This window comes from Trachurus japonicus, chromosome 5, assembly GCF_045865225.1.
Source record: "Trachurus japonicus isolate A0001 chromosome 5, Traja_1.0".
NCBI classification, from domain to species: domain Eukaryota; kingdom Metazoa; phylum Chordata; class Actinopteri; order Carangiformes; family Carangidae; genus Trachurus; species Trachurus japonicus.
The window spans coordinates 18,093,258-18,103,877 of NC_140911.1; the positions used below are offsets into that span (position 1 = coordinate 18,093,258).

At 42.6% G+C, this 10,620-nt stretch overlaps 1 protein-coding gene across 1 annotated transcript in view; it reads left to right on the plus strand.

The window, feature by feature from the left end:
• Window positions 1–2,672: 2,672 nt before the first annotated feature.
• Window positions 2,673–10,620, plus strand: part of ldlrad2 (low density lipoprotein receptor class A domain containing 2) — a 9,949-nt gene continuing 2,001 nt past the window's right edge. Inside the window, exons 1-4 of the mRNA XM_085778030.1 lie at window positions 2,673–2,872; window positions 6,327–6,812; window positions 8,082–8,231; window positions 8,374–8,514. Of these exons, the coding sequence (XP_085634156.1) occupies window positions 2,773–2,872; window positions 6,327–6,812; window positions 8,082–8,231; window positions 8,374–8,514 (877 nt within the window). The 5' untranslated portion in view covers window positions 2,673–2,772. The remainder of the gene's footprint in view (window positions 2,873–6,326; window positions 6,813–8,081; window positions 8,232–8,373; window positions 8,515–10,620) is intronic.

The following is a 10,620-nucleotide window of genomic DNA, read 5'->3' on the forward strand; positions in this document are numbered from 1 at the left end:
ATTATCCGCGTCTTACTTTGAAAACCGGAAGTCATCTCGCTTGGTTCTGAACTAGCGTTAGCTTCGTCAGTGGACTCGGAGAATTTACCGTAAGTTCTATGATACGGGCGCAGTTCAAATGTTTGTGCGGCTGGCTTGACTCCGCGAGGAAGAACGACGGCTCACTTGACCGCAGTCCTTGGCCGGGCAGGCGTCCGTGCTCATCGCGGTAGAGAAAACCATCGCTAATAAACATACCCGCAGGTTTTTTAGACGTTTACCGCCGTGTGGTTAGTCTATTTAGCAGAATGTTGGTCTCATTGATGAAATCTTGTGGCAGTTGAATTAGTTTGAATGAAAAGTGAAGCTGTGAGAAGGAGGAGGAGAGGAGGTGCAGTGCTGCGGAGCTCTGTAGTCTATGTGCACAAATCACCACATTTACATCAATAAATAACTGTTTTACAATGAACTGACCAGTCTGCATATATTTTTAATTTATTTTATATATTTATTTTTGCATTTTTATATTACATGTTACATGGTTACAGTAGCCTACATGGCAAAGACTACTCCATACCATCTTTGGTTAGGGTGAGACTAGGTCATGGGCACATTTCATTACACAATGTAGACTGGTCAGATGCAGACTGGAGATCTGTCAATTTGCCTACTGCAGATTTAGCTTTTGTTTGCATACTACATTTTGGCCAAATCAGTATAGGTACTAGTAGTAGACATCGTCATGGTAACGCAATGCTGAGGGAGTGGTTCATTTGCATTTAAAGGGAGGGGCCACTGAAACAGACCGTTTTGCAGAGCCCTGTTTTTGAGAATGCTGTGATGTTTGATCTTTGGGGTATTTTGACCGAAGCACGTCACAGACATGTCTTTAAGACACCCAGGAACTATTTTAGTTGGTGCAAAAAGGAGCATAATAGGTCCCCTTTAAGGGGGCCCAGAATTCCTAGCAACGGCCCTGGTCAAGACATTACTGAGATATGGTGTCCATGAGAATGGGTCCGACAAGCTGAAAACGATGTGTCTCCAGAAGTGAGGCATTCACTGGCATCTTGGAGATTTGCTCACAGCGCTGAACTGACTGCTGAAACGACAAGAGTTTAAACTCAAACTGGAGTTAGCTTGTTATTCATTTTATCTAATTTATCTCAAAGATCTCACTGAACAAAACATGAAAGTGACCTCACCCAGAGTTTAACAGCTATTTGTACCAGACCCTTCAGTTTAATGGGTTGGTTTGTTCACAGCTCTTCAGGCTCTTGTGTAGAAATGATATTTCCACCCACTTATGTGTTTTCTTCTGAGCCACAAGAGGGCAGCGGATGTGAGCAGCTGCGTGTTGTTCACAGAGAAGGTATGGGGGGGGGATTCCACTTTTGCATTTTTGATTTCTAAAGTCAAGCATGAGGATTAGTCTGAGGATTAGTCTGAGCCTTTATGGTACAAACACAACATGGAAACATCACTGGCAGGTGAATCCCAGATTGTTCTGGTTTGAGAGTTGATGGAAACATTTGTGTTGACTCAACAACAAAACATATATCTAGTCAATTCTAGACATTTTAATGTGGAAAAGTCACAGCTTTCTGACTTTAATCTACAAATCAATCTTTTTATGGATCAGCAATTGAAATAAAAGGCAGGAGAAGGGAACAGTTTCTTAATTGATGACACTGGGAAGTTTGTATTGGGCAGGGCCGGCCCCTGGCATAAACACTGTATACGGTTGTTTAGGGCCACAGCCGTTAGGTGGGGGGCCACATGATCAGAAAGGTACCGGGGTTCATTCAAGTCATTTAAACATCCTGAGGTCTGCATGTGCACGCTATGAGCTTTATATGTAATTTGAAGTCAATATTCAGCTTCTTTTATCTCACATTTGAGACATTTTGTGAAAATAGAACGGCAGAATGACAACATTTGTGCTCAAAAAGCAATCTTACAAAAGTTTCATTTTAGACTTGTTTTCTACACGTATCTATTACTGTATTCATATCCTATTTCAAGCACCAAAACAGTTCATTCTCATGACTGAAGGAGTGTTTTCACAAGGGATTTGAAATTTTTCAAAAAGCAGACCTCAAATTTCCAGCATTTGTCCTAAATTATTTCTTTCTACAGTGTTCTAGGACAAACTGGCCTCAGTGTGCTTACAGCGGGAGTTCTAATATTTAGACATAAAACACTTGTAACGTATTGTTACATCTGCAAGTATCTTAAAAAGATACATTTAAGAAAATATGTAAAAGTCGAGAAAATGGCCTCAAACCTCAGAGGGCATAAACACGTCTGTATTCAGTTTTAACCAGTGATTTGGTGTTTGTGCTTAGAGTGCAGGGCCACAAACAAAAATCTTGTTTTGGGGGCCACCAACATCCTAGGGCCAGCCCTGGTATTGGGTAATTGACTTTGAACAGGGTTTTTTTTTTTCAGTGGGCTGACGGCTGATTGGATGAGTGTTGTCATGGAGATGACAGGACACATGAACGGGAGGGGGGGGTGCAGAGAGCAGAGAGGAGGGTCAGAAAGCCTGTTGCAGCTGAACCAGAGTTTATTTGTGATGGAGAGCAGCAGAGCGGCCTCAGCTTCAGCCTCAGCTTCAGCTTCGGCCCTGCTCTGATCCCTCCTGTGCTCCCTCCTCCTCCTCCTCCTCCTCCTCCACAGCTGCACCTCCTCGCTCCCTCTGAGATCGGCCATGGCAGGTTCGCCCTCCCCTCTGTGAGCGCCGACTGTCCGACCTTCTCCTCTGCACACTTGTCCCTGCCTGCAGCCTGGATGATGGATCTGGAGGTGGAGAGCTGCTGCCAGCGTCTGCTCAGGCTGCTCCTCCTGCTCGGCTGCTGCGTGACTCTCCACAGCTCGGCCATCGAGACCGGTAAGACCCTCACCCCCTCATCATCAGCCCCTCTCTCACTCTTGGGGGACAGCAGGACAGGAGGACGTGAAAGTGGCGTGCAAGTGTGTGTGATTCACTTTCTCTGCTGGCTTTTGCATTGAGTGAGATTGAACCATGTTTAATTAAGTGTATAAGTGTATATGTGAGCAGCAAGAGTAGCAGTGACAGCAGTTTGATAAAGTATTTTAGATTATATTGAACCTGCATCAGTCGGTGTGAGAGCACAAACTGCTTTTATTATAGTAAAACAAAGTATGTGGTCAAACTTTTTGCCATTTGACTCTGAATATAGTGGATATTGTGATACTAGGATACCTAAATGATCACCCACTGCTATACATGAGTAAAAAAACCCCAGAAGTATATGTTATAAGTGCAGATCGTTGGAGGTGTATGTTTCGATCTCTTTTTTTGCAGATTAAAGGACCTGTGTGTTAATGAGGAATTATATGTATCATTTTGCTGAATGTTGCTGTTGCTTTTATAGATAGTTTGATGTATATTTTTGTTTGGTGTGTTTTCTGTTGACAGAAGCAGCCATTGACTTCTACTCATGTGTATGTAATCTGTATGTTTGCCTGTGTTTCCATGTGTATGCCACTTATCCATGAAAACAAAGTACTCCAGGAATACATCTGGCTTAGCAAAAGTAAAGTAAAGTGGTGGTTTGCAAATGAGATAAAAGTACAGATTAAATACTGTCATAGTTCACACTTATATTAGTAATAAAACCAGGAAATTTTGAATGTAAATGTAATTTATTTACATTTATTATGTTTTTTGTTTTATGTTGACTGTATTTATCAGTATTTTATGAGTATTTCATTGATAAGACTTCCTTTGATAAGACGAATCGTAAATTTCATGTTGAAAAGGGATATATATACTGGGATGACATGGCCCCATTAGACTGGTTTAGTCATTTACCATTTTCAAAAAGCGCTGAATTTTCAGCCTGTAAAATCTTTACTGGGGACTCGGCGTCCTCTGTTCGTCCCTGTTTTGAACCGTGGCCTGAGGTTTTGTATTTACTTGTGTGGTGAAGAGGGGACAAGCGGCTTCCCACCAACAGGGGCTCCCGGGCCCTGGGACATTCCTGGAGGTCAGTGCAGGAGGATCTGGTTGTCTCCCAGGGAAACAGAGCTAATAAACTCCAGGGGTGGTCGTAAATTTTGCCATTATTTGGCCGGGGGCCCTAAGACAGCGGGAGGGGCTGTGGGGGTGGCACCGGGGATCTGCCCTCCCATATCTGTCCCGTCCTCACTCAACCGATCAGCAGGCTGATGACACCATCACCACCTCTTCAATTCAATTCAATTCAATTCAATTCAATTTATTTGAAGTGGGACAGTGCAAGTTCATGAACGAAAACATAAAATCGTAAACAAGCCGGATTGTAGCCACAGGCTGATTTCCATCCGTTGTCCCATACATAGATGTTCCCTGGTACAAAATACAATAAATAAAAACAAACGCATGTTATAAAATAGCAGCATTCAGTTTACAGTACAATAGATAATAATACAGATTCGGTGCCGTAGTACGACTGTAGTACAAAAGTGCAACCGTGTCATGAGGTAAAGTGCTTACAATCATCAAAGTGCTTAGAAGGTCCTGGGAGTAATGTCTAATTGAGCTGTGTTACAATGATAGGTCTAAGGATATAATTTAATCACTTGCACTGCTATGAATAACTAAAAGTTATATAATAATATAAGTGATCTTCATGTCCAGTTATTTATGTGCTCAAGATTTTTTTCCTGTTTTTAAAATCTTCCATCAGTTTTTCATTAGAAAGTTATTCGTATCCTCTGTTTATTTTTATTTTTTAAATATTGGATATTCTTATTCAGCTTCATTTGTTGTTTTCATCCTTTATTCTTCCATCAAATGGCAATCTGATGCAACGTCCATCTGTGATTTGGATAGACACACAACAGCAACACCTCGTCAAGTTTCACTGTGTGGACACACACACACACACACACACACACACACACACACACACACACACACAAACACAAACACACACACACCAACACTGGACAGATGAAGACCTGTTAGGGATGTTTTTTCTCAGTACCAATACCATCAATCATGGTCCGAATGGCAAAATAGTGACAGTGAGCTCAGTGAACTTCAGGGATTCAGTCTTTAGACCTGAATCCAGTCCAACACCTTGAGGATGTGGTAGAACAGGAGATTGGTGATGATATACAGCAGTTAAATCAATGTGGAGTCTCAGAGTTTTAGAAGAAGTTTAGAAAGGCCCGAGGAGCGTGCAGAGCTCCTGTTATAGTGCAGAGTGTGATCAGTATACTGTAGTAGCAGATAGGGGAGAGTGGGGTAAGATGAGCCAGTGGGTAAGTTGACCCACCCCTTGTTTCTAGGAAACTATAGGAAAAAGTTAGCATGTGACCAAATATTATGGAGGCAGGCATCATTTCATGGAGTCTGTGAAGATTAGAACCACGTGAGTAAAGTGGTTTAACATTTATGACCAAAAAAATCATTTTTCACTCTCAAGAGTGAATTTTGTCGATCATAAGTTTCATGAGAATTGTGTTTAGACCAAAAGAGATGATTGCAACTTTGTTTTATACATGGGTTGTGGTATCTATGAGCTACAACATGAGGTAGTAAACCTAGCATGAAACTGCACCATTTTAGCTGTGAGAGCAATAAACCCAAGCTAAGGTAGCTGTGGGGTAAGTTGATCCATTTGGCCAGGGGTAAGTTGAGCCACCTATCCTATACACTTAGTGAATGTATTTTGGCTGTATATGTCCAAATGATTAAATCAAGATTCTGTATGTTTGTGATTACAGTAAGTATGTTCCTATAAACAGGAAAAGTTGTTTATAGTGAGGCCAAACTTTACTTTCAAAGAAAAATATCTGGGATTCTTCCCAAGATGCCATGTAATTGCAAAACTCCCCAAACCTCAGTGAGTTGGTGGCTCAGCAGGAAGTCCCTGCAGTTTGTGTTCACCTGTAGCCTGGACAGATGAAATATTAAGTAAAGGGGGAGGGAGGAGATGGATGGAAGGAAAGAAGGGGGCTTGATCAATTTACCCCACTCCTATGGTCAACTTACCCCATTCGTGGGGTAACTTGAGTCACAAGACCACTTTTTTTGAACATGCTATATTTTAAAAACAGTTATATTTACACTCATTCTGTTAATTTGTAGGGATGCAAAACATCCTGAAATATATGCAGATGTGTTAAAACTATAATTGTCTTGATGTAGCTAGTGATCCTGAATACAAAAAGTGGCTCAACTTACCCCACTCTCCCTTACACTTAGATGTAAACAGTGAATTACATGCAGGGCTCACATTGTGTTCTCATTTCCTGAGACAATGAATGAATGAATGAATCATCAGTTTGTGTCTGAGGTCCCTGTCTCTGGTGTCTTGTCCTCTTGCCAGTGAATGTGGTGGACTTCTGCGGCCAGATGATCCGGGGTGACGGCATGGTCGTCAACTCGCACCAGGAATCCAAGAAGTACTACTTTGTGACCATGGCGACCGACTGCCACCTCACCATGCAGGCCAGCTCTCCCAAAGACAAAGTCCAGTTCCACTTTCGCTTCTTCCTGGTCTACAGTTTGCTGCGAGTGGCCCCTCTGAGCCCGGCCCCTCTCTTCCCAGAGTCCCCCCGCGACTCCGCCCCCCTCAACCCGAGAATGGAGCCCACCACCGGCGAAAGTCCGGGGGACCCATGTCACGCCGGCTCGTACGTTCAGTTCTACGACGGACGTGACAGGAACTCGCCGCCCCTCGGGCCTCCTCTCTGTGGGAAGAGCCTGCCCCGGCCGGTGCTGTCCACGGGAAACTACCTGACCCTGAGGCTGGTCACCCGGGGGACGCAGCCCAGGGTCGACTTTGTGGGGGACTTCACCTCCTTCAGACTGGGTAAGGTCAGGAAAGGACTTTTAGTTGTTGTTAAAGGGATAGCTAGTTCACCCAAAATTCAAATTTCACTCATTATCTACTCACCCTCATGTCGACTAATAAGGGTTGGGAGAAGTTTCAGAGTCCTCCGTGCCTTCTCTGAGTTACGGGGGGGTCCGTGCAGCAGTATTTGTCCATATAATGGTTGTGAATGGATACCACTTTTCTTCGTCCAGGGCCGGCCCCTGGCATAAACACTCTATGTGGTTGTTTAGGGCCACAGCCGTTAGGTGGGGGGCCACATGATCAGAAAGGTACCGGGGTTCATTCAAGTCATTTAAACATCCTGAGGTCTGCATGTGCACGCTATGAGCTTTATATGTAATTTGAAGTCAATATTCAGCTTCTTTTATCTCACATTTGAGACATTTGGTGAAAATAGAACGGCAGAATGACAACATTTGTGCTCAAAAAGCAATCTTACAAAATTTCATTTTAGACTTGTTTTCTACACTTATATATTACCAAAAAACAGTTCATTCTCATGACTGAAGGTATGTTTTCACAAGGGATTTGAAATTTTTCAAAAAGCAGACCTCAAATTTCCAGCATTTGGCCTAAATTATTTCTTTCTACAGTGTTCTAGGACAAACTGGCCTCAGTGTGCTTACAGCGGAGGTTCTAATATTTAGACATAAAACACTTGAGTATTGTTACATCTGCAAGTATCTTAAAAAGATAAATTTAAGAAAATATGTAAAAAATCGAGAAAATGGCCTCAAACCTCAGAGGGCATAAACACGTCTGTATTCAGTTTTAACCAGTGATTTAGTGTTTGCGCTTAGAGTGGGCCACAAACAAAAATCTTGTTTAGGGGGCCACCAAAATCCTAGGGCCGGCCCTGCTCATGTCGACTAAGGGTTGGGAGAAGTTTCAGAGTCCTCCGTGCCTTCTCTGAGTTACAGGGGGGGGTCCGTGCAGCAGTATTTGTCCATATAATGGTTGTGAATGGATACCACTTTTCTTCGTCCAAAAAGACACACCAAAAAACATCCAAATACCTCCATACTGCTCGTCTGTAATGTCCCTCTTGTATTGAAGCCCAGACATGAGAAATTGTTCAGAAAAAAATTAAATAAGTCTATATTTCAAGCTTGTTTGGCACGGAGGACTCTGAAAATTCTCACAGCTCTTAGTCGACATGAGGGTGAGAAGATTTTCCCTTTAAAAGAGCCCATCGCTCTGTCACTTCCACCCTCAGATCTCCTTCACCGTCATCTTCCTCCACAGGTTTCAACCAATCAGAGTGCAACGGTGAGCCCTACTTCACCTGCAGGAATGGGAAGTGTATCCCTCTCAGTCTGGTGTGTGATGAAAAAGGCATCGACAACTGTGGGGATGGAAGTGACCTAGAGGAAAACCTGACCACAGGTTGCAAAGGTCAGTCAGGTGATCAGGCAGCAGATAGATACACACCCTGATCCAACAGTGTTTTCCCAGTGTTGGAGGGGACTCTGATGGGATTCTGGCGGCGTCTTTATAGATCAAAATAACACAGTAACCCAAATGTGTCCTTCACCAGCAGGTCAGCTTTTACCTCCTGAACCTCCACCGCCGACAGCAACCCCACCTCCACCTTTTGTGAATCCACCCACGGTGCCACTTGTTACTCATCTGAACTGTGCCGTGCCGAACGGCGCCCCCAACCATGAGTCAGTAACAGGTGAGTGACCGCTGTGCTATAATAAATCTTAGTTGTTTCAAACGTCCCACTCTAAACCAGGATGACTCATTGTACAACACGCCGAGCTTATGTCCTGTAGGCAGCTGGTTGGTCATCAAATAAACTAAGAGCCCATTTGGATGCAAAGTGCCCTGATGACTGGGTATAAAGTTAATGGACGTGGCCATTGAGTTGTTCATTTCAGCTAAAGACTTGATGGATTCTCACAAAGAGCAGCCGTCTGAGTGACCCGTTTCTGTTCCAGCATCAGAGAGTGTCTGGACCGGTCAGCCCCCCCGATCTCTTTTAAGACCCGGCTGAGTCTGAAAACAACCATTCTTCTGCTCTGACTGTCCCACTGAGAGAGGCAGAGCTGGATTTACATGTGTCTTCTGTGCAGTTTGGCAGCTGTTTATTAGCCGAGATCCATTTCAATTACCCTCAAGGTCTGCACACAGCCTGGGCGGACTGACAGACAGATTCTGGGAATATATACTGGGAATGTCAACAGTCGGTGGGTTTCATGCATATCAATATGGGAGCAGGGCCGTTGTATAGGGGAGAAAGGTGATGATAATTCTAGGGGCCCAGCGCCCAGTGGGGCCCATAAAAAACCCCAGTAGTCTAATCTTTGTATGACTGATTTATTCTGCGTAAGACCATAGTACACTGTAAAAACTCTACATCTTTCCAAGAATATTTGTCTTATTTCTTGTCCAAATGTCTCATTTCTAGTCAAAACTAATCTCTTTCCACTTAAAATAAGACTCATCACCTAAAAATTTCAAACTAATTTTCACTTGAAATAAGTAGAAAAATCTGCCAGTGAAAGTAAGTTTTTTGTGCTTGTAATAAGGAAGAAAAACTTGCTCCACTATCAGATTTTTTCTACTTATTCCAAGTGAAAATATGCTTGAAAGAAGTAAAAAGTGTCTAAAAACAAGCCACTTTAATAAGGTGTGTCTTATTTTAAGTATAATGAGATTTGTTTCGACTAGAAATTACATTTTGACTAGAAATAAGACAAATATTCTTGCTAAGATACTTGAGTTTTTGCTGCATTAGCATCAAAACAAAGAAGGCTAAATAAAAAACGATAATACATACGCAGTCTAAGAAAAAAAAAGGAAAAGTTAGGGGGAGGGGCCCACTTTAGTATTCTTTAAGGGGGCCCAGAATTCCTAGCAACGGCCCTGATGGGAGGTTCATTTATCCCACAGTAAGAGAAGCTATACTGTCTGCGTCGTCGAGCTGATTAAACAGCTTGCAATGTGGCAGAAAGAAGAGTTTGTTCATTTCAGCTCATGGAAGTTGTGCATTTCACACCAGTTAAACTGACAGTGATGCTGTTCTGACTTGGTGGTGAAACAGTACAGAGTTGTATTTAGTGTCATCTGAGATTGTTCCTATAGGTTCTCTGTCTAATGTTTTAATTCCTAGATTTTGTAGTTTGTAGTCTGATTCATTATCTACAAACATGTTGTGTAGGACTGAATTTGCAGTGTATTTGAATGACTTTTCTCAAATTGCTTTCAGGGGCCCCAAGCATCAAGAATCCTTAATTGATACAAGTTAGATCATGGACCCCTATCTGATAAGATGTTTTAAAGTGTTTAAAACCAAAACAGTCACACATTCTGTCATTGCATTATGTAAAGATGGAAATGTAGTTAAAAAGAATGATTTCTCCATTTTGCTTGGGACCCTGTCAGCCCTACTTTTGGACCCACTGATCTTAACAAGCTTTAGGTCACATTTGCAGTGATGATGCAGAAACTTTAGACAAAATGGATCAATGTCAATGAAACAGACATGATTGTTGGATTTCCAAGAACATTGAAGTCATCCTGTTTTGTTGATGGAAAATTCTGGGAGTTGAGCTGGGACCACTCTGGATAATATGAAAACAAAAAAAGACCAAACAAAAAAACATGGGGTGGTGGTAATGAAACTGAAAACTGCCACCTTATTTACTGGTTGTGGGGTGGGTTGTGTAGTTTGAGCTGTTCAGCCCCCAAACCTGTCAGAAATGTTTGGTGGGAGCACGCCTGCCCCCCTTGCTTTTTTTAAATTTTTTTATTAGTTTATTAAGGGACAGTGTGCAGT